At 37.0% G+C, this 25442-nt stretch overlaps 1 protein-coding gene across 1 annotated transcript in view; it reads left to right on the plus strand.

The window, feature by feature from the left end:
- The window catches only part of PRIM2 (DNA primase subunit 2), a 307896-nt gene extending 283303 nt beyond the window's left edge, over window positions 1–24593 (plus strand). The window contains exons 13-14 of the mRNA XM_025419133.2: window positions 12094–12162; window positions 24019–24593. Coding sequence (XP_025274918.1) covers window positions 12094–12162; window positions 24019–24243 — 294 coding nt within the window. The 3' untranslated portion in view covers window positions 24244–24593. The remainder of the gene's footprint in view (window positions 1–12093; window positions 12163–24018) is intronic.
- The last annotated feature ends 849 nt before the right edge of the window (window positions 24594–25442 follow it).

Here is a 25442-nt window from a genome sequence, read left to right on the forward strand (position 1 = left end):
ACATGTTGAAATGACAATAAACAAAATTGAGTGAAATAAGTTGTCAAAATAAATTTCATTTGTTTCTTTTTACCTTTTTAACTGTAGCTAGAAGTTTAAAATTACAGATGTCATTCATTATATTTCTGTTGGAGAATGCTGCTCTAAATAGTTACATAGGACTATATAGCCCTTGGGACTATTAAGTATTGAGTGATTAAGTTCTATTTCTATATCATCTTTTAATATTTGCTTCTAGCATACAATTGTGTTTGACCTTTTACATTCAGTAGGTCCTCTTACATGTTGACTCATGTAAGGCTACTTATTTTTCAAGTTTTTTAATTGAAATGATGCATTATTTACAAATATACTTCTGCACTAATGTTTTTGAAACTTTTTTCTCATTTCAGGTTTTGGGTTTTTTTAAGAGAGGAAGAAAATTGTTTTAGTTTTCCTCAGCATAACCATTAATTATTTTATTTTATTATTTTATTTTATTTTTTATTTATTTATGAGAGAGAGAGAGAGAGAGAGAGAGAGAGGCAGAGACACAGGCAGAGGGAGAAGCAGGCTCCATGCCAGGAGCCCAACGCGGGACCCGATCCCGGGACTCCAGGATCGCGCCTGGGCCAAAGGCAGGCGCAAAACCGCTGAGCCACCCAGGGATCCCCCTAATTATTTTAAAAGTAAATCTAATTGGTGCTTTCAAGAAACTTAATAATGATATTAAAATAATGAAGTATGTACAAATGTGTGTGTGTGTGTTTTGGTTGTGGTTTTTTTTTTGTTTTTTTTTTTGTTTGTTTTTTGTTTTTTGTTTTTTTTTTTTACTTTTTGAGAGATTGGTTAACCTTTCTTTTTCCTAGTACAAGAGTTCTCAAGAAGTTAGTGACCATATTAAATCTAAAACTGGCAAATGCCTTTTAATGAAGAAATCTTTCAAAATGGACAGTTTAAGAGACAGAAGTAACACTATGTCAAGAAGATTTTATAGCAAAGATAAACCTCAATGACTGCTTACTCAGTGTTCACATAAATCTGAACTACCTAAAACTCCTATGATTTTCTTAGGTTAGGAGTACTTGTCAATAGATAGTATTCAGTCTGTCCATTACTTTATGAACAGTAACTGCTTTTAAGAGTAGCTCCTCTATTTCATCTCTAGGAACATCTCTTCTGATTTATGAGAACAGTACTTATGTTGCTGCGCTTAGCTTTGCTTTTTTGTAGTTGGAAATGCATACATTGTTCTTGGTAAATCTTACAACTGCATTAAGGAAAAATTTGGAAGTTGAGCATTAGACATGGTGTCAGGAGGATGTAGTTATATTTTTGGCTTTATCATAAAAATCACTGAATATCTAAATGTATTTCTGTGTATATTCTTCCTATAGATTGAAAATAAATGGTCATTTGAAGATTAATTTTGTTCAAGTGTTTCAAAGAAAAATCACTTTAAAGTCAAATAATTTGCCATTGTTAACAAAACCTATTGAAGTTTACTTTTATTAAAATATAAAACATAGTTTTTCTTAAAAAGAAATTTAATACTGTTTATATATTATTTCTTTTTCTTTAATTATTTCATTTGTTTGTGATGTGAGCAATTATATCTATAGAGGCATTTCATTCAGTAGAATTTGATATGGTCACTTATGATTCTTGTAATAAAATCTAGTCTCTCAAATGAGTGGGAAATATCAGAGCAGGTGACAGAACATGAGAGACTCCTAACTCTGGGAAATGAACAAGGGGTAGTGGAAGGGGAGGTGGGTGGGGGGATGGGGTGACTAGGGTGATGGGCATTGAGGGAGGCACTTGACGGGATGAGCACTGTGTGTTATACTAGATGTTGGCAGATCGAACTCCAATAAAAAACCATACGAAAAAAATCCATTCTCTCTATAGATATAACTGTTCTCCTAGCTTAATTCTATTTCATGATCAGTTTTATAGAATGTTCACTCAGAGCCTTCCCCCCTTTCCTTAATGGAAAGGGGGGAAGTGTTACAGATTCTTAGTCAATTTTAGCTTTAAGCCATTTCAAACTGTTTGGTATTGTTTTCCACCAGTTGACAATGTAGTTCATGTTGGTTTCTGTTTCTAAATGTATATATACATATATATGTATGTATATCCATATATGTATATATGCATAAATGTATTTGTGTGTTTGTATGTAAGTTCTTGCATATATGCAAATTTACATGTATTTCTCTCTTCATCCTCTAGTCCTTGAAAAAAACCTTTAAGTGACAGATTTATTTTCTATTTCTATTTTAACAGCTGATATAATACATTTTTTACAAGCACGATATTTGAAAGTTACTATACTAAATTAGTATAAATATTTTTCATCATTTCCATAAAGATCATAGGACATAGAGATTCTGAACTGGTTTGCAATTATATTAGGCACAACACAAGCACAGTTTTAATGGGTAAGCAAATTACAGGATTGAATGTTTAGCAGTACTTTTCTCCAGTCTCTAAGCAGATTTTACTTATGTGTTCTCACTTCTCCCTTCTTCCCTTTCCTCTTTCTTCTCTTTTCCTTCCTCACCTTAATTCCAAGCTCACTTAGTTGATATTCCTTTAAAGCTTAAATTCTTTAATCCAAATGTTGGTATTAAACTGAACTAAGGAATTCAGGGATCCCTGGGTGGCGCAGTGGTTTGGCGCCTGCCTTTGGCCCAGGGCGTGATCCTGGAGACCCGGGATCGAATCCCACATCGGGCTCCCGGTGCATGGAGCCTGCTTCTTCCTCTGCCTGTGTCTCTGCCTCTCTCTCTCTCTCTCTGTGACTATCATAAATAAATAAAAATTTAAAAAAAAAAAAAAGGAATTCAGTATTTTAGGTGGCAGTTTAAATAGCTTCTCAAGAATGCTTTTTTTGGTACCTATAATTAATGATTCAAACTTTTATTCAAATATAGTAAGTTAAAAGACAAAGAGAAATGTTCAATATTAGCATTTTTATATTGTGGAAAAAAACATGATAGGAAGAAATACAATATGATTATCAAATTTGAGTGTCATACACCTTCCAGAAAGCCTCACTTCTATTTAGTAGTTGGCTGATTTGTGAGAATATTTCAGGATTTATGAATTGTGGCATAGTACATTTTCCAACTGAGGAGGTTCACATTTTAATCAGATTCTCTAAGGCTTCTCAAAGATCTAAAAAAAGCTATCAGCATCCTTTTTTCTAATGTGTTTGCATATGTACATGAAGACATTTAGAGAGCTGATCAGTAAAAAAAACTAGAACAATATCTGATAGATAGTAGCTTATGGTCACGATCATTATTCACGCTTTTTTCCATCCCTCTCCCTGCAAAAACTAACAGGCAAAAAATAATTGGACTATGTTACAGATTTGGTTCACTGTGGTGATTTGTATGTGCAGGGTTTTCATTGGGGAGGACTCTCAGGATCAATATCTGTCAGGGAGTGAAGAAGGCAAGATTGGGCAGAAAGAAAAGTTTGTCTTTAGCTGATCTTTCAGGGAACTCAGAAGCCAGAATGACCCCATAGAGTTGTCTCTAGTTGGAGCAAGGGCTCTTGGCCTTTATACCACTGCATCAACCAGTCATTGGATTAGGCTGCTCTTCAGAAAGGAACAGCATCTGGAACAAAATGGCTTTCTTCAAGCGAGGGGACTTCTGCTGCAAGCTATCAGTCGTCAACACTCTGACCCTGGAGAAATGTGTTTGTTCTGAGGAGGAGGGAATGTGAACAGCATACCACTGAGTCTACCATACAGTCTCCAGGAAGTGTGGATGAAACACTAAAAGTTCAAGCCAGAAATCAGGAAAATATTCAGGATTCTTTCCTGGTTTGAGTGTTCTTAAATCTATTTTCTTTCTTCTCCCTGTCTTCCATAACCTAGGATGTCCTGTTTTCCGTCCTTTTTCCCCCTAAGAGTCCTTCACACTATGCCAAAGTTATCTTTTCTAATATAGTTTAATTTCTGGCCATCCTCAAACACCTTGCTGTCAAGTTTCTGTGCTTCCTTTGCATGTTATTTCCGGTGTCTGGTTTATCCTACCCCTTTCTTTATCTTGATTATTTTTACTCATTTATTACAGTTTGGCTCAATTGAGTCATCCCCTGAAAGCTTTGAGCACTTTTCCTCCCCTTCCCCTGTAACATCCTGTTTGTCTTCTTGTCTGTCCTCCCGTCTGGACTCATTGAGGCTTTATCTTTCCTGAAGGCAGAAATGGTATCTTTCATCTGAATAAAACCAGCCCCTGACCACCATGCCTAGAGTTCATTATAAGAGTTTAATGAATGTGGGCTGGATGAATGACTCAAATCAGTGCATGGTCTGAAAGCTTGTCTGGAAGGTGTTGGCAGAGGCTGCTCTGTGTTTGCATATATTAGTGTTTGCCTGCATGTGTAGAACTATATATAGCAATGGCAGATTTCTGCATTTGGATTCAAGTTAATGTGATAGATTATTTTCATTCTCTCCTCCAAAAAGTCTTCAGATGTGACTAGAGAAACCTCTCAAGCTTTCTTAATGCCTTGTGGAAACTAAATCAGTAATTTTTTTTTCCTATGGTACTACACTCCCCTCACTGCCCCCTCAAAAAAGAAAGAAAGAAGTGAAAAGCAATTAATTGAAAAGGTTCTAGTAAAAGTGCTCTAAGACTGATTTAAATAAAAGTAAGTTGTTTTGGTGAGGAAGGATTTCTTTTTTCAATAAACATTTACTGAGCACTTGACATATCACTGAGTTTTCAATATGTTCAAATCTGGAAATAGAATGATTAAGAAACTGTTTAAGAGCTTTTAGTCTAGTGGAGCCAAAAGGCATAATTCAGTATATAATGAAGTATGATAAGTGCTTTAATAAAAATACACTTAAAGTGCTAGCTGTAAAAAAAGAAAAAAAAAGTGCTAGCTGTAGAATCAGAGGGCTAAGAACTGCTGAGGAAGAGGTGTGATCTCTGGGAATGCTTCCTGTAGGAAGTGATCATTGGATTGTGTTTGAAAGTTGAGTAGGAGTTTCCCCAGGAGAGGGAAGCAAGGCTTATGAGGCAAAAGGAACAGCATTCATTCAACATCAACAAAAAACAAGATGATGACTGTATTCCAGTTGCTATGTAAGCCACAAGACCTCTGCCTTTATGGAGCTAATATTCTAGTTGGGGAGACAGACCGTGAACAAATTAGGTGTGGTGAAAGGAAACTAGACGAGGAAATAGGATAAGACTTAGAGGAGGTGTGTGTAGACAAGGTTGTCAGGGTGTGTTTCGGGGAACTCTAGTCCTGGGAGAAGTATAGAAACACGTTCTGGAGACAAAAGTTTGAGAAACATCATCCTGATAAATCCTGCTGTAAAAGAAACCTAGATAATTCTGGATTGAACTAAACCAAAAAAAATGCATTAGATGAGAAAACTCTGAGTCACTAGGATTTTCAGAGCTAAAATTCCAAATGATACAGTGTGGGAGAACCTGGACCAGAGTGTAAGGAGCCCAGTGGCCAGGCAGGGCAGGGCAGGAAAGAGTCCCAGAGACGGAGACTTGGGGCCTGATGAACAAGGCCTTTTAGATGATGATGAAGTTTGCTACCCATTTTCGGGTAGGAGCCAGCAGTGTCAGAATTAGATTTGATTTCAGAAAAGTTACTGTGGTGGCAGTTTGAAAGCTGTCTTGAGTGAAGAAAGAATAAGTCATGAAGCTTTACAGTAAAAAAGAGAGCGATTAGGACCTGAACAATGGGGAAGAAAAAGTATGTTTTTAGAGACATTTGGAGGTAGAATCGATTCAGTCAGATAACTATGTTTATAGAAAATGAAGAATGAGTCAGAAAACTTCTTGGCATGTAATGTTTTAAACGAATGAAAGTACATCTTCAAGAGAGGGAAACTTGCCCCTGATCTGCCAGTAAATGAAGGTCACAGCAGAGTTGTAAGGTGGTGGCTGGCTAAGCTATGCTGAGTGTGTGAGAAACAGGAGCAAAGTAATATGTTCAAAAGTGTTCCAGACTCTGCATCTCTGCCACATTTTCTTTCACCCTTGAAATAAAGGACGGTTAGAAATGAAGTGGAAAAATATCAGCCAGTCTGCTTGTGAAAGGTTGAGCTTTTAAGGAAGAAACAAGCTCATTATCACTTTTAAATAAGACAGAATATGACCTTGAATTAGAGACAGATTAACTGCCTGTCTAATTGGTGAGTACAGCACACCTAGCTATACAGCACTCCACTTGCTGAAGCCAAGGACAGGCAGGTGGCTCCATTCTGCTGCCAGAGAATCATCTGGACCTTGTTGGCAGGCACTGAAGCTAGAGGCACAGAGGAAGCTGCGGATGGCAGGGAATAGTAGAGAGCATTAGGAAGAGAGAAGGAAGTGTGGCTCAAAGTTATAAAATGTTATCTATATTTCTATCCAGTGGTGTGTGTGTGTGTGTGTGTAAATATAGATTTCCCATCAGTATTTTGTGTATCATATATTTGTCAACTAGCTATATTGCCAGTCAGATAAGAAAAATATCAACAATTTGCTCCTCTTCCTCCAACTGCAGGGGTATCTTGGTTAGCTACTTTATTAGCATTCAAAACCAAAACAGTTATTTGTTTTGAGGATAATAAAGTAGTAAATGAAGTGTTATTAATGCTTTAACCAAACTTAGCAAATACAGATGATTTCTTGTAAAGATGACAAAGTGCACTGTTTAAAAAAAAAAAAAAAGAAGAAGAAGATCTAATATTCTTCATTGGTGGACTTTAATCAGCCAGTAAAAAATAATTAAAAATACAGAGAGCAAAGTTAAAGAATATTAGTTACCAAAATATAGTAGTTTGATATCACTATGCCTCCTAATTTTTTCTTAGCCTTTTGATTACTGATGAACTAGAATAGAACAATAAATGGATTGTTATGCTTGACATTTTATACTTTGGTCTGGAAATATTGGCATTAAAATTTTTAAAAAGTCAAATTACTATTTGAGCAATAGTCTTAAATCTTGTAGAAATTTTTTTCTTTAAATTTTTATTTTCAAATAAGCCTTTTTTGATATAACCAAACAATTTGAACAATCATATTTTTCTAAAGCAGAGTTAGAAGAACTTCTAACCTAGGCATCAGAATTGACATTTATTTTGGTATATATTAGAGGAAATTGTGGTGTGCTTCTTTCTTCCAGAATGGAATACGAAACACCTTTTGTGAGCTGTAGGTTATACTTTGATGTTTATAGGCCATGTAAAATAGTAAGCTGTGGACTCCCGTTTCATTTAACCTCATCCCTTTGGCTTTCTACATTTTTCTTCTACCTGGTCCTTTCATTTTCCTGTTTTCCTGTTTGTTTCTTTTTGTCTCCTCCTTACATTTTTTCCTCTTGATGAGTTTCCGTCACCTGTTTTATTTCTGACCTTGGCCAGTCTGTGTCTGCTGAACTCCAGCCTTGTGGAGCTTGTGAGCAGAGAGGCCAGTTTAGGAGGATGGTGGTTTGATCTTGAGAATCTATCTGGCAAAACAAACACTGTCAATAAGTACTGTTGCCTAACTACATGTTCATTCTAGCTTCTCTACAGAATTTTATTTTCTTTAAAAAATTTGACTGTCAGGGTGCCTGGGTGGCTCAGTCAGTTGAGCACCTAACTCTTGATTTTGGCTCAGGTCATGATCTCAGGGTCATGGGATCAAGCCCTGTATCAGGCTCTGTGATCAGTGTAGAATCTGCTTGTCCCTCTCTTTCTCTCTCTCTCTTTTCTCTCCTTCTCTCAAATAAATACAATCTTTAAAAAAAATTTAATGTCTTTTAAATATTCCAACACAAAAAAACATATATGTAAACAAGCACATTATGAACTAGCTCCCCATGTGCCTCTCCCTCCCAAAAGCATTTTTTTTAATGATTTTTATTTATTTATTCATGAGAGACACAGAGAGGCAAGACACAGGCAGTGGGAGAAGCACACTCCCTGTAGGGAGCCTGATGTGGGACTCGATCCCAAGACCCCAGGATCATAACCTCAGCTGAAGGTAGGCACTCAACCACTGAGCCACCCAGGTGCCTCCCAAAAGCATATCTTTAACAAATAAACAAGAACAAAGTTAGGTATATAAGTTCAAAATTGACACATTATAAAATATTGCCACAGCCAATATTTCTTCATTCTTGAAAACATCAAAGAAAAATTTTAGTTTCAAAGAAAAGCACACCACTTTTGGTTTTAAACCCTAAATCTTTCTCGGGTTCACAGTAGTCTGGCTACAAGTCAAGCATATAGGTCCAATGGCCTGGGACATGTGCTCTTCTTTTAAAACTTAGCACTTCTAAAAAAAAAAAAAAAGATTACTTGAATTATGACTACACACAAAATATAAATTCTAAATGAACCCAACCATTGCTAAGACCCAATTTCAAAGAACAAGAATGGCTCAGTAATCACAATCCTCTTGCATGTCAACCATCAGTGCTTAACCATCCCTGTCTAGCCTTAGTGACTTAGCAGTGAGCATTTTCAGCATCTGTCCATTAACACACAAGTGGTCCACCTTCAGAAAAGCAGTCTTTCCAAGGATATGTAAAACATTGTGAGACCATACCTCCTGACCCCTAATTCTTTTCCACGGTCTATCTCAGGCATCTGTCCTTGGATTTTGGTGTTTCTTTGCCAAGTTTCTATTTTTGCTTCTATTTCACAAACTGATTTTGGGTGTATTGCTGATCCCTCAATTCTCTTTCTCTTGATTTTTAGCTTTGTATTTCCTGTCTTGGAGTCATCCAACCCATCAACAAATTATACCAGTACCATCCTCAACATGCCTATATACTATCTTAGTATAGCATTTGCTAGTGAGGTTTATATCAGAAAAGTTAAGGAAAACTAGGTGCAGGAAAAGTCCTGAGTTGTACTTCATATATAAATGACACAACATCAGAATCGCTTGCTGAATATTTTGAAGTCCGAGGAGGGGGTGTGCATCTAAGGTGTTGCTGAACCTTTGAGACATTTTACATGTCCTACTCACAGGCTATTGTGTAAGAAGCATATTGTTTAGTGACTAGTAAGTGGTATTTTTAGTATTCTGCATTTATTTTACATGATAGTTTGTTACATACTGCATTTTACTGAGATTTTAAACTACTTAGATTTATTTAGGAAATCAGTTGGAGAGGAGAGGGGTTGAGTGACAGGTCTTGAACTACTCTAAAGCATCAGGGAATAGGTTTTGGTTGAGCATTTTTGTGTAGAACAGCTGTTTTTCAAAAACAGTTACAGCCAATAAGTGGGGAATGCAACCACTTCTAACCACTACTCTTATCACCCTGTCCTAAGCCAACATCATTCATTTGCTGGATTCTTGTAATGAACTCCCTGTTTGCATCCCTACTCTAGCCTTCCCAGCATAGTAGACAGAATATTAGGTCATGTTACTCCCATGCTAAGAACATTGTAGTAGCTCTGCATTTTACTCAGAGAAAAAAGCCAGACTTCATTTATTGGTCCACAAGATCCTGTTCTTCCTTTTTTTTCTCTTCCTTTATCTCTATGATCTTGATTATAATGTTAAATTCAAGTACATATGTTTATTAGCTATTGAAGTTTTTGAGTTATGTTTCACATAGTCCTCTTAAGGAAAACAAAATAATAAATTGCATAGGATTTTTAAATTCTTCTCACAGTAAATGGCACTCATTAGATAGACACCCCTATTTTAAGAGGATATATTTCTTCCTCTCTGAATGAGGATAATACCTGCCAGTAATACCTAATCTCCTCAACGTAGTCTTTCTCTTGGATTTTTTTCTATTAGTTCATTTATTGTCCCTATATTTCCCTTACTTGATTTTCTTCTTCTTTCCCTAGATCCTCTCTGTAGGCCTAAATATGTCTGTCTTTGAATAGCTTTTCCAGCTAATGAAAAGCACTCTATTGTCTTTTTCCCCCATTATACCATTACATATGCTCAGAAACTTTCATTTACCTCAAGTATGCTGTAACATTATCAGCAAGATTATTTAAAGATGGATGATGGTTGAATGATTTATTTCTAGATTTGTAAGAAATTTCCAAATAAAACCTCATTCTAGAAAGATAAAGCAAAAGGGAAAAGGAAAATTAAATGATTTTGGTTAAGGAAGACCCTTCTCTGGGAGCAGGAGGTATTGATCTGTGATTAATCTAAATTTAATTTTGATGGAACCTGAAATTTCACAATACCCAAGATTTTCTTACATTCTGTGGCTTATATGTCAGTTTTCCATAGTAAATTTTTACATATGTGTATGTCGCCCAACTAGATATTTTTTATTTTTATTTTTTAATTTGTGTTTATTAATATGGGGCTTGAACTCATGATCAAGAGTTGCACACTTTACTAATGGTGTTAGCCAGTCACCCCAACAGTTTTTAAATGTTTCTTATAAGTATTAACATTATAGCATGTTTCCCAAACATATAGATTAGAATATATGTATATAATGTTATGTTTACTTTGCAAGGAACATGTTTAAATATATGTATTTAAGTTCCTCTATATTTAAATATATATATATCAAGAATATGTATATACAGAGAATATGATGTTGGATTCATTGTTTTGTTTTTACATTAAAGAGCTTTATTATACACCACACAATTGAGCTTTTTGTTTATTTCTGTGAATTCATTTTCTCCTCAGGTAATTTGTGGTATCATTTAAACTTAACTAGAGTTTGAAGTCTTTTCTTAAAAATTGCAATTCACAGATGGTCCTTCATGGTACCACTGCTGTTTGCCAATAACCAATTGCAAGTTCATCTCAACACAATTTGAATATCTGTGTGTAAAGGCTTTGGAGAATATGAGCTTGGAGTATTAGAATTACTTTGAAAACTTTGTGGCTTTCTTCATTTTAAAAAATTTGTAGCCATTTATTTTAAATTGATTTATTTTTCATTCCTATCTAATAATTCAAGAACAATGGACAGGTCAAATAGGCAGGATCCTGGGTGCTGTGATTGATTGGCATTTACATAGGCCTTTCATATAGGATTTAATAAAAAGCCGAAATTGAGAAATGTAATCTATAAGACAATCAGAGAAAAGCTGTTCTTTTAAGCACATTCTTGTCAGGATTGTACGATGCTCACTCTGTAACTGTAATAATTTTGTGTATCTGTCAAAAGATGTAAGCTATATTCAATAATGAGGATAGCAGGAATTTGAGGCTTCACGTACATTTCTTGTTGTTGCAGGAAGGTCAGCCCTTTGAAAAGGGATAGAAATGAACATTTCCCTAGAATTCTGTTTCCCTTCATTTTAGGCTATCTCTTAATTCCAGCATTTTACTGCATTTGATAAGCAGGCCAAATATACATTTTATTTATTTGGTAGGTGGGGGGTGATGAAACTTTACAAATTTCAGCTGGCATTGCACTTGGCTGATAAGAACAGAAGTTTGTACCGCTCTGAAGAGATTACATGAAGTAGAATTGGAAAGCAAATTGTATTTACAAAAGATAGGATGATGTTCCTAATAGGTGTCCAGAATAGACTATTCACTCTCATATTCTGCTGAGCTTTACTAGAAATAACTTCATTTCAAAAAAAGAACAAATCTGATTAAAGGTAAAAGCATTCCTTCTCCAAAGATACTCGTCCAAAGGTCTTATATTAAATTTTCCTGATGGGTACACAGCTGTACTTTAGGCTGTATCTGTATAAATTGGTAATATGGAAAATAAAAATAATCAAAATAGTATATGCTTTATGCACCAGTCATTTAGATTACTAGATTTATATCTATAATTTTGGAAGAGATGTTGCAATATGATGTTCTGACAATAACTGTCAAAGTCATAATACTGGGATCTATTTTCATCTTGTTGTCAAGGTAAAGTTATTGAAATTCATAGTTGGTAGGTCAGAAAGATCACTTACTATCTCTTGTCATCTGTGGTTTAATGCTGACCTAAACAGCTACTGTATAATGTCAAAATTATCACACAGTGTCCAGGCTGCAGAAGTACAACATGTTCCATGATTTAGTGTACTTCCTGTCTAGAATAAAGATTATGCAAAGGCCAAAACAACCATGAGCTACAATGGTTTAGAGAAACTTAGTTTCTAATTTTGCTTTCTCTTTTTCCCATTCATTTTAGATTTTGGATTTAGTAAAAGGGACACATTACCAAGTAGCCTGTCAGAAGTACTTCGAGATGATACATAATGTAAGTACATTTTTAAACTTTATGACCTAATTCTTTGTTTTTTTGTTATTCTGTGTTTCTTTCAGGGATTTTAGTTGCAGCAATAGAAAATACTCCAGCTATTTTCACCAGAAAGGGATTTATTACATGGTATTAGGTACCTTATAAAATTTCTAGAAGGGCCAGCGAATTAAAATAGGATGCTACCAAACCAGAAACATTATAACTAGGAGAAGCTACACAATGAGAAAACCTTACTTTACTATAGCTGCCACCCACCACTTCACATCTAGAGATGAGACCAAAGGTCAGTAAACTTTTTCGGGAAAGTGCCAGATTGTAAAAATTTTAGACTTTATTGTCCATATGGTCTCTGTCAAAACTGCTCTTCTCTGCTTTTGTAGCCAAAAGCAGCCATAGATGGTATAAAAATGAGCAAGCATGGCTGTGTTCCAGTAGAACTTTATTTACAAAGACAGATAGTGGGCCAGATTTAGGCCTTAATTAGCCAACTCTTGGAATAGATCTAGATTATTTGCCCCAGGTGCCTAGAAAAACCAGAGGCTTTTGCTTTCTTCCTTGTAGAAAATCTGATTGTTTTACTTGTGGCCACCACCTCTATGTTACTCTTACTTCTCAAATCTCATATTTACTGCAGAACCTGTTACATGTAGGACCACCAATTGCAAGGGAATCAGGGAAATATGTCTGGTTTTTATCTTGCGAGCCTCTTTCAGCATGCTTCTGTAGTACAGCCATACCGTGAAGATACAATGCTTCGGTTCTAGACCATAACAATAACATGAGTGGAATGCATTTTTTGGTTCCCCAGGGCATGTAACAGTCACATTTCCATTACACTCTAGTCTGTTAGGTGTGCAGTAGCATATGTCTAGCAAATGTACGTACCTTAATTTAAAAATACTTTATTGCTCATCTGAGCTTTCAGGAAGTCAGTCTTTTTGCTGGTGGAGGGTCCTCCCTCCATGTTGATGGCTGTGGACTGATCAGGATGGTGATTGCTGAAGGTTGGGGAAGCCACACCAATTTTTAAAAATAAGATGTTTGCCACATCGACTGACTCTTTCATGCATGATTTCTCTATAGCATGCAATGATGTTTGACAGTATTTTGCCCATGGTAGAGGTTCTTTCAAAATTGGAGTCAGCCCTCTCAAACCCTGCTGCTCCTTCCTCAACTAAGTTCTGAATTCTTTGTTGTCATTTCAACAGTCTTCACAGCGTCTTCACCAAGAGTATATTCCATCTCAAGCTGCTCTCTCTGCTTGTCCATAAGAAGCAGCTCCTCATTTGTTCAAGTTTTATCATGAACTTGTAGCAACTCAGGCACATCTCAGGCTCCACTTTTTTTTTATTTTTTTTTTTAAGATTTTATTTATTTACTCATGAGAGAGGCAGAGAGAAAGGCAGAGGCATAGGCAGAGGGAGAAGCAGGCTCCCTGCGGGGAGCCTGATGTGGAACTTGATCCCAGGACCCTGGGATCACACCCTGAGCCCGAGGCAGATGCTCTACCACTGAGCCACCCAGGTGCCCCCAGGGTCCACTTCTAATTCTAGTTCTGTTGTTATTTCTACATCTGCATTTACTTCCTCCACTGAAGTCCTTAACCCCTTAGGTTATCTTCTCCCAACAGCCCAACCTGTTAACGTTGGTATTTTTACCTCTTCTCACAAATCACGGGTGTTCTTAGTGGGATCTAGGATGGTGAATCCTTTCCAGAAGGTTTCTAATTTACTTTGCACAGATCCGTCAGAAGAATCACCGTGTATGGCAGCTATAGCATTACAGAATGTATTTCTTAAATAGTAAAACCTGAAAGTCAAAATGACTCCTTGATCTGTGGGCTGCAGAATGGATGTTGTGTTAGCAGACATGAAAATAACATTAATCTTGTTGTACATCTCCATCAGAGCTCTTGGGTGGCCAGGTACCTTGTCAGTGAGCAGTTTATATATATATATATATATATATATATATATATATATATATATATATATATATTGTTCGTTTTGTTTTATTTTTAAGTAATCTATGCCCAACAGGGGCTTGAACTCATGACCCCTAGGTCAAGAGTCGCATGCTCTACCAACCGAGCCAGCTAGGTTCCCCCAGTGAGCAGTAATATTTTGAAAGGAATTTTTTTTTTTCCTGAGTTGTAGGTGTCAATAGTGGGCTTAGAACATTCAGTCAAAAAAAAAAAAAAGAACATTCAGTCAACCATGTTGTAAATATACGTGCTGTCATCCAGGCTTTGTTCCATTTACAGAGGATAAGCAAAGTAGATTTAGCATAATTCTCAAGGATTATTCCAAGGATTTTCAAAATGGTCAGCATTGGCTTCAACATAAAGCTACCCGCTGCATTAGCCCCTAAAAAAAGTCAGCCTGTCCTTGAAAGCTTTGAAGGCAGGCATTGACTTTTCCTTTCTAGCTGTGAAAGTCCTAGGTGGCATCTTCTTCCACGATAAGGCTCTTTCATCCACACTGAAAATTTGTTGTTTAGTGTAGCACCTTTAGGAATTCTCTAGGCTAGATCTTCTGGATAACTTGCTGCAGGTTCTACATCATTCACCTGCTACTTCATCTTTCATTTCCAATGTTATGTATACAGCTTCTTTCCTCAAACCTCATGAAACAACCTATGTTAGCTTCAAACTATTCTCTAGCTTCCTTACCTGTCTCAGCCTTCATAGAATTGAAGAGTTAGGGCTTTGTTCTGGATTAGCTTTGGCTTAAGGGAGTATTGTAGCTGGTGTGATCTTTTGTCCAGACCAGGAAAACTTTCTCATATCAGCAGCAATCAGGCTGTTTTGCTTTTTTATTCATGTGTTCACTGGCACAGCAGTTTTCATTTCCTTCAGGAACTTTTCCTTTGCATTCAAAACTTGAGTGTTTGGCAAAAGAGGCCTAGCTTTTGGCCTCTCTCAGCTTTCAACATACCTTCCTCACTAAGCTTGATCATTTCTAGCTTTGATTTAAAGTGACAGATGTGTAGCTCTTCCTTTCACTTGAACACTTAGAGGCTGTTCTGGGGTTAATTGGCCTAATTTCAGTATTCTTGTAGCTCAGGGAATAGGGAGACCAGAGGAAAGGGAGAAAGATGGGGGAATGGCTAGTCATTGGAGGAGTTAGAGCACATACAACATTGGTTATCAATTAAGTTTGGCATCTTGTATGGGCATGGTTTCCAGCACAATTACAGTAGTAACATTAAAGGTCTCCATAAGAAAAAATAATAATAAAGTTTGAAATATTGTGAGAATTACCAGAATGTGACACAGAGACATGAAGTGAGCAATACTATTAGAAAAATGGTGCCTATAGACTTCTTCAACTGCAGGGATGCCACAAACCTCCAATTTGTAAAAAGTATCTGGGAAATGCAATAAAACAAGGTATGCCTGTATAAGTCCTACTAGTAGCTTCTGAAAGGTGTAGAGCAAGGGTCACAAACTCAGAGGCCTACAGCGGTCAGGGCAGCTAACCCAAAAAAAGTACAGGTGGCTGAGATTAATATGAGAGTATGGAAGGAATTATGGTGTGCTAATGAAATCACATCCGTTAGGTGCATTCACATTGACAGAACATGTCTGCAGGTGCAATTCAGCCCCTCTACCCCCTTGTTTGTAACCACTGGTCCTGATCATGGCTTCCTAACCTAGGACAGACATCTAAGAATAGACATGAAAGTCCATGCACTTCTTGAAACATTTTTATCTGCAAATATATCTGCTTTTTTTTTTTTTTTTTTTTTTGGAGTCTGTTATTAGGTTGCCAAGGGATCCATCCATGACCCTCCCCAAAAAAGATGTTCAGCTACCATTCAGTGCTGTTTTAGAATCATTTTTATCTTTTCTAGTTTTCATGAAATAATTTTTCTAATTTGGTTATATATTAGTAGTATTTCTTACATTATAAAATATTTCATAGGAAAAATATACCCTATAATATTACCAGTAATTAATATAGTATTGTCAGCTAACATCTGTAGAACCCTTCACACATACCAAGCATGCCACTAAGTACTTTGGCCACATTAGGTTGGTTTTTTTTGTTTTGTGTTTTGTGTTTTGTTTTGTTTTTAAGATTTATTTATTTATTTGTGAGAGACACAGAGAGAGAGGCAGAGATACAGGCAGAGGGAGAAGCTGGCTCCTCGCAGGGTATCAATCCTCGATCCCGGGATCACGACCCGAGCCAAAGGCAAGCGCCCAAGCACTGGGCCACCCAGGCATCCCCACATTAGCTCTTTTGATCCACACTATAATACTACAACTTTTTTTTTTTTAAACGAATAAAGTTTAGAGAAGCTGAACAACCTATGTAAGGTCATACTGCTTATAAGGGATGGACTTGTATTTGAACCAGACTGCCAAGTAACTCATTAAAGCTTACGAGCCTAACCGTGACTGTGGACTTACAGAATCTGATACTGTATTTGTAATAATGACTGTTGAGGTCACTAGCATTTTCCTGTCTACATTCATGATCCAACCACCATACTTTATGTTAAAAAAAATCCAAAGCCACATACTTTATGTTAAAAAAAAATCCAATTCTGTATGATTTACCTGAAGTACCACAGCTGGCAAATGGGAGATCTGGAGCTAGAACCCCCGGTCTGCTGTGGGTCTTGTCTTCTATTACACCTAACTGTTGAAAATATAACCATTATTTAAAAACCTAAAAACTGTTTTCACAAAATCTAAAGGACTAAATAAACATCAATAAAATAGGAGACAAGCACAAATTCTCAGTTTTATGAGTATAGAAATCTCACCAGATAAGCCCTATTCGTTTGGTTTTTTGTTTATTGTTTTTTTAAGATTTTATTTATTCATGAGAGACACAGAGAGAGAGAGAGAGAGAGAGAGAGGCAGAGACATAGGCAGAGGGGGAAGCAGGCCCCATGCAGGGAGCCCGCCATGGGCCTTGATCCTGGGTTTCCAGGATCACATCCTGGGCTGAAGGCAGCAGCACTAAACCGCTGAGCCACATGGGCTGCCCTCGTTTGGTATTTTTAGCACCAGTTTTGCATGACTTTTTGCTTAAAGACCATATTCCTTAATTTGTCTGCATAGCTTGAGAGATTTAATTTCATATGTGTTCTTAATTATTTGTGGACCCTTTAAATTAGAGACCTCAGAACTTCCACAGACTGAGGTCTATTATTCAACTTCTTTCCTTGTTTTTAAATAAGATATGAAAATTAGATTTAAATATTGAGTTTGGGCAGCCCCAGTGGCGCAGCGGTTTGGTGCCGCCTGCAGCCTGGGGCGTGATCCTGGAGACCCAGGATCGAGTCCCACGTCGGGCTCCCTGCATGGAGCCTGCTTCTCCCTCTGCCTGTGTCTCTGCCTCTCTGTCTTTCTCTGTGTGTTGCTCATGAATAAATAAATAAAATCTTTAAAAAAAAAATCTTTATTAAATAAATAAATAAAATAAATAAATAAATATTGAGTTTGTGACATAATCACCAAAAGCAAGAAAAAATTTTTTAGTTCTCAGATCCGCTTTTGTAGTATCTCATTCTTATAGGAGTATTACTATTATGGCCAATTTTAAAACTTATGTTAGATGAATGAAGATATTGAAAATACATTTGTCTAAATCCTCCCACATATAACTTAAGCCACATAAAAATCAATGGAATAAAAAGGCTGTTTGAATTCACTAGATGTCTCATTATAGATTTTTAGTTGTGAACATGTATCAGTATTTCTCATTTAATTTCAAAATAAGATCCATTTTTATTGTCAGTTTTCTTCCATCCTGCCTGCCCCTGTTAATAATTTTTTTTAAGCTATGTTTATTTTCCTGAGGACTCTGTGATCAAACTCATTTTGATGAAAGTTTTGAAAATGAACCGGTTAATTGATACCATTTACAGCAGCACTATGATAGTTCCATATGGCTTTTTTGGTAATACCAGCTGCCTCATTATAAGCTGTCATTGCAAAACCTCTTGATTAAAACCCAAACATCCCATAGGTAAAACAATATTGCTTCCATTCCTTCAAAATCTTTTGCTGTGGCAGAAATATGGACCTATGTTTCTGTGAAGGTCATTGTGTGCAAAACATGTTGATTCCAAGCAAACGTTTGAGATTTAGTTAGATGTCAAAATCTGGCCTGCTTGAAGTCCGTTTTCTTCTCTTCAGTGTTTTTAGGGAGCAGTGTTTTATATTGTAGTGTATTTTTTTCTTGTGATTTACTCCCTGTGTAAATGAAACTAGGCCTTGTGTAGATTAATCTCTGAATTTTAATTGAAAATCCTTTCTTTAGAAATAGATCTCCTTAGGCACTGGGTCATTTTTGATACTTATTTTCCAAATAGCTGAGCATAATTTTTTTCTTACCATATAAATCTTTACAGAAATCTTGCTAAATTCTATCACATTTTCCTGCAATCTTGAACAGGATATACCAAATACAATTCAGCTTTTTTATAATACTCAGGGTCATTATTATGGGTATCAGTTAGGTTGCTGGGCTAGAAACCATGATTGTGTCTTACTTGAATCACTACAATAGCTTCCTAACTCATTTCCCAGTGTCTACAACATGTGTACCATTCCAGTTATTTCCTCTCCACATAGCTGCTAGAATTATCTTTAAAACAGGAATATGATTACTTCAACAAAGTGTTTTAAAGAAAGACAACAAAAACAAACCTTTATTTAAAGGGCTTCCCAGTTGCTCTAAAGATGAAATCCAAAATCAGCAATGTAGCCTTATAAAGGCCTCTCCACTTCATTTCCTTCTCCTGGACTCCCAGCTACACTGGTCTTATTTCACCTTCTTTATAGTACTTCGGGACTTGTAAGCTAATACAGCAGCATGAAAATGCATCACAGAATTTCCATCTCTCAATAGTGAACAGTGTACAAAACTAATAAAAAATAATCATCAACCACAAAGGAAAACATCACCAATACCAACCAATTAAGAAAAACAGCAAGGAAAGAAACAAAAAATTCTCAGTGTTTCCATATCTAGAATGTTCCTATCTTATTTATTCATGAGAGAGAAAGAGAGGCAGAGAAACACAGGCAGAGGGAGAAGCAGGCTCCATGCAGGGAGCCCAATGTGGGACTCAATCCTAGGTCTCCAGGATCAGGCCCAGGGCTGAATGTGGCACTAAACCGCTGAGCCACCTGGGCTGCCCAGGTTCCTATCTTTTTTAAAAATAAAGAGTAAAGGAAATAGCTGCTGACTTTTAAGCAGAAATAAGTGAAAGTGGGGGATTTCAATGGGGATAACTTGTATTCTCTATTCTTTCTTCTAATTTGATTTTGAAGTAAAATCTGTTTTCATTCTGTTAGAGTCTGGGGGGGCAGTGCAGGGAGGAGCCTAAACCAAAGCTAATTTTTCTGAAGATGAAAGGTAACTAAATGGCAGCTTCCTTCAGCCAGAAATAAAAGGGAAAGAAAACATTCCAAAGACAAAGAACCTCTCTTAAAAGAAAATACAATGCAGTATACAGAAGGAAACTCTTCCTAATTTTCATGCTACCAAGCAATTTAATTAGATCGTAAGTTCAGTAAAATGAGTTTATTAGCAAAATGAGTTAAGAAAGTATAATTGGAGACCTAAGAGAGCAGCTGGAAAAGCCAAACATCACATAAAAACATGATACGTGCCCTCATTTCAAGGCTGCTGTCACTGTTTTAGTTGGTTAATAAGAGCATTAATTAAAATGGAATAAAAATATGTACATTTTTTAAACAATATAGTATAAGGTAAAACATTTTAAAAGTCTTTAATTCATCTTTTGATGTAGGGCAAGGTCTCTTATTTGAGTAGAGTCTCGGGATTAGAATTTAACCTTTTTTTAATTAATTAATTTAAGATTTTGTTTATTTATTCATGAGAGGCAGAGGAAGAAGCAGGCTGCCTGCAGGGAGCCCTATGTGAGACTTGATGCCGGAGACCCCCAGATCACACCCTGAGCAAAAAGCAGATGCACAACCACTGAACCAACCACTCCAATATCTCTCAACTTGTTTTTTAAATAAACTCTACTGACAATACACCATCACCAATTTCCAGTTCAGGCTTCTTTAAAGTGGGAGAGGAAGCTAATGACACATAGAAAACAATATACTCTTTGTCCCTTTCCTTTGGGGAATTCACCTTTTTTTTTTTTTTTTTTTTAAGTGACTTGCCTTTCTTGAGTCTTTGCAAAGCAATTATTTCAGAGTTCATAGAACCAACAACTCTCTTTTTACACTCCTATTTCCTTGGTTTTCCCCGTGGCAGCCTTATGACGTAGCAGATATTACTATAATTAACTCCATTTCATTGACCAAGAAACTGAGGCTTAGAAAGATGATCATATTTCATTTTGTCCAAGTTAAAGTCTAATAATTCATTTCAATCCAGAGAGTCCTCTTCTGTGATGATAGATGTACTGAGAATTTTTTTTTTTTAATTTTTTTTTTTTTTATGATAGTCACAGAGAGAGAGAGAGAGGCAGAGGGAGAAGCAGGCTCCATGCACCAGGAGCCCGATGTGGGATTCGATCCTGGGTCTCTAGGATCGCGCCCTGGGCCAAAGGCAGGAGCCAAACCGCTGCGCCACCCAGGGATCCCTGTACTGAGAATTTTAACAAGTTGAAACAAGGTGTAGAAAATCCCCAATGTATAATTATACCACAAAGTGCTAGATTCTTTTTACATGAAATAATACCACTGTGTTTTTTATAATCTTTATAGCCAAGTTTAACTCCAGAAATAATATTATGATATGACTGTAAGTTTATTTGACTTTGCATAAAACCTCCTAAAACAGATTTCAGAGCAACTAAATAAATGACCTAGTCAGATGTCCTTTAAGTCAGACAAAACCAGTAACTAGTTCTATGATTTTGCATAAACCATGTAGTCTCCTTAGGCTTTGTTTTCCTAGTTTGTACATGTAGGAGGTTCAGCTTAAAGGATCTTCAAGGTCTTTCCAATCTCTAATGTTCTTTATTTATAAAACATAAAGCCTTCTGATTGAAATGTGTTACACAATAAACTTTTCATGAAACATTCTGTAAAATGCAAACTTTATATTGGATCTCCCACTTTTTAATGAATTGGGTGAAAAATCGAATATAATAAAGTTCACAAATGACTCTATTGTTAATAAAAATTATAGATTTATCACAAAACATTCAGGAAACATTTTAAAATTAAGCAGCAAAGTAGCAGATAAAAATGTGTTCTTAGTGATCTGAGTAATAACTCTTAAAATGAACTAGTCTGTATGCTATCAACCTGAAGTTACTATCAACAACTGACTGAAGAAAATCAGAATCCTAGAGTATTCAGGTAGGTATTACCAGAAAATACCTTGTTTGTTTATTGGTTCCCTTGTTAAGAGGGTTAATTCTGAGCATGACAGCAATTCTTTTAAACCCCTGCTAACCTGTTTTAATCTACCATAAGATTTTTAGTGACTCCCTGATGCCTACAAAATTAGGTCTAAACTACTTAACTCTGGTTTTCAAGGCTCTCTGAGGTCTGGCCCCAGCCTGTCTTTCCAACTTCCTTTCCTGTTATTCCCTTTTATATGCCTTTTCCACCAGGCCATCTGATCTACTTGCTTTACAGGAGAATTCCTTCTTTGCTCATGCTGCTTATAATAACCTTGACCTCATTATCCCAGCTTTGCACTCCCTCTGTCTTCCCAAATTCAACTCATATAGCACTTCCCTTACAAAGCCTTCCTTGATCAACCCAACCAGAATTTCTCTCTCATGTGGAGCTAATAAGCCTTTATCTATGACCCTTACCACTTTACTCTTCAAAATATTTTATTTATTTATTTGACAGAGACAGAGACAGAGAGAGCACAAGCAGTGGGGGTGCCAGGGAGAGGGAGAAGTATCTTCCCTGCAGAGCAGGGATCCTGATGCAGGGCTTGATCCCAGGACCCTCAGGTCATGACCTGAGCCAAAAGCAGATGCTTAACCACTGAGCCACCCAGGTGTCCCATGTATCACTTTGTTCTTGATAGAAGTTTTTAAGTGTATGACTTATTAGGCTGGAAATTTCTTTATATTTGGTTTTAGGCAAATACATTCTTGTGTGCTGAAAAACTACTAGCTCATAATGTAGCCTTATACACAGTAAGTCTTTAATTAATATGTGACTGGTACACACTGGTTAGTTCCGGGCTCCACTTAACAAATATTTAGATACCTACTGTATGCAAGTCACTTCAGTACAAAGAGTGAGACGTAAAAAGGTTGGTAAATATAAGACATATGAATAGAGAAAGTGTAAGGGCTTCTCAGTTTGTAAAAAATTTGAAGTGAAATATCCCCTAACAACAACAAAAAAACCGACAAAGAAGTAAAGTTTTTTTTGTTGTCAGCTTCAACTGTAGAAGGCAGAGAGGGCAGAGATTTGACATTTGATCAACTTCATCTGACTCATTGGTTGAATGGAAGGAAAGTGACTGGTGTAGGAGGTTCATACTTCCAGAGCTATCTTGCTCTTATGTCACACCCCAAGAATTAGTAAAGGTTTATACATTTTAAGGAACACATGTGTTACGAAATTACTGACCTTGGCACAAGGACATGACAGCAGAGTATACTGGTTCGGAGCATGAATTCTGCTAATTCATATCCTATCTCCCCTACCAATGTGTGGTCTTGGGCAAGTTGACTTAACCTCTCTCTAACTGGAAGAATATTGATAATCTATGTTCATAGGGCTCTTATGGAAGTTAATTGAATATATACCTGTGTATGAATGAATATGGCATGTGTTTATGCCATTTAGGACAGTGTCTGGCACATAGTAGGCATTCAGTAAGTGCTTGCTAATATTAAGGAATATATTTTTCTTTGCCATTAAATTTTGGAATCAAAGTTAGGAAAAAAAGTCATACTTGTTAAATCTTCAAAATAAGAAGCATTAATACCATTACAAAGCATCATTGAATATTAAAGGCAAAAGGTAATGGGTAATTTGAAATTTAAAGTATAGTGATAGTATTTGACAAAAGAAATAACAAAACAGGGCAGCATGGATGGCTCAACGGTTTAGCACCGCCTTTGGTCCAGGGCGTGGTCCTGGAGACCTGGGATCGAGTCCCGCATCGGGCTTTCTGCATGGAGCCTGCTTCTCCCTCTGCCTGTGTCTCTGCCTCTCTCTCTCTCTCTCTCTCTCTCTGTCTCTCTCTCTATGAATAAATAAATAAAATCTTAAAAAAAAAAAAGAAAAAGCAATGAACCTGGTCATGTTTGCATTAAGCCCCATTGAAAATTACCAAAAGAAAAAGATTTTCTATAAAAAGTAAGAGCAGGGAAAGCCTAAGATTGGAATGAAGAAATTATATTAGGTTGCTTTTTCAGTGTTTATATGAGATTAGATATGCCAGACTTATAAATATACTGTAAAATATGAATGGTATCAGGGACCAGTAACAAAATATTGTCTGTTTATATCCACTCCCTATGGTTCTGGAATGTTTAAGAATTACACCCTCCTCTTTTTTTTTTTTTTTTTTTTTTTGACAAGTGTTTATTGACAGACAATATGGCAGGTATTATGCTTAGCCCTTTGAGATGTTGAGTAGAGGTAGAGATGAAGTAGAGCTGGATAGGGAATTGGAACTTGGTGCAGAGGTTCAGGCTGGAAATACAAATGTAAGAGACATTAATGTTTAGGTAGTAGGTGAAGCACTTTCTGAAGGAAATCACCTAAGTAGTGGATTGAGAGTTATGACCGGGAACTACCTGGATCCATGTTCCAGGCACTAAATAGTTTTTTAGCCAGGTCTAGAATAGTTTATGAAGCACCTTTATTTATACCTTTGCTATATACTAATATGATAATACATTTGCTTTCTTACATAGGTGGATGATTGTGGCTTTTCTTTGAACCATCCTAATCAATTCTTTTTTGAGAGCCAACGGATTCTAAATGGTAGTAAAGACATCAGGAAGGAATCCATCCAACCAGAAACTCCTCAACCCAAACCAAGTGTCCAGAAAACCAAGGATGCATCATCTGCTCTGGCCTATCTAAATTCCTCTCTGGAAATGGATATGGAAGGACTAGAGGATTACTTCAGTGAATGATTCTTGAGCCCTTAGGAACCTTTTTTGTCACTAGCTTTCATTTCTTTCAAGATTTTGCCTGTTTCTTTTTTAACCTCTGTCTATTCCCTCTACCCCTCCCCAATTCATCCGCTGAAAAGCAGGCTTATAGGTAAAAACAAAGACCGACACTGTATTTTGCTTTGACAGAAGGGAAAAGGAAAAATTTCTCTTGAAATCTAATACTTGTTTTTGGAGATAAAACAGCTTTCTAGACTGGTTACCCTCCCCTAGAGACAATAGAACTAAAAACAACTTATTTTGACCCTTTTCATTATTTTTTGCCCAGTCCTTTTTTGGACCATTTTTGTTAATAAATAAATCAAAATGTGTATTAGTGTGTCTGTAATTGTAGGAGTCATATGTTGAGAGGAGGTGTCCAAGATGGTGGCATAGGAAGACCCCGAATTCTCCTCTTACCCAGGACACACCCAGTCTACACCTACACATACAGAAGTTCTTCCTGAAGAACAGAAGGCTGATTATAGCTTCTGCACAATGTATAAAGGGGCCACGCAGAGGAGTGTAGAAGAGTTGAAGACACAGGAATGATGGGAACTCCACTCCCAGTGCTACAAACTGCAGTAAGAAGGGAGAGCACTGAAGACCTGGGGTGCAGGTTCACCCATCCTGGAGCACAATAATAACAACAAAAAATGACTTTAGACTATAAGTGAAGGCAATACATCATTAGCCCTAGAGCATCTGCCAAGCAGTATGGGAACTGCTGGAAGTTGTCTCCAGAATCAGAGGTGCTGGTGAACAGCATTGTTTGATTCCCCTCTATCTTGATAGTGTAGACAGCAGCAGCATCCTGGCACTCCAGCCAACCTGTTGTCTCAGTGAGCCTTGGGCCTTTAGCATACCCCAGTTCCAGCCATCCCACCAAAGCTGCCCCAGTGTGGTACATATCAGGACATCCCTGGGCTGTGCCCACTATATGTCAACTACCTTGCCAAGGTGGCCCAGGTGCAAAGCATGCCAGGACACCCCTAGTCAGGGCTGGCTTCAGCTTCAGCCGTCCCACCAGGACAGCCCCAATATGGATAAAGCCCTACCCCATACCTGCCCTAGGTCTAGCCATCCTGCTAAGGTGGCACCAGTCTAGAGCACCCCAGCACTCCCTGGCCATACCCACTCCACCTCCAGCTATCTGGGCCAGGGCAGCCCTGGCACAAAGT

The sequence above is a fragment of the Canis lupus genome, chromosome 12 (assembly GCF_003254725.2).
Source record: "Canis lupus dingo isolate Sandy chromosome 12, ASM325472v2, whole genome shotgun sequence".
Classification (NCBI taxonomy): domain Eukaryota; kingdom Metazoa; phylum Chordata; class Mammalia; order Carnivora; family Canidae; genus Canis; species Canis lupus.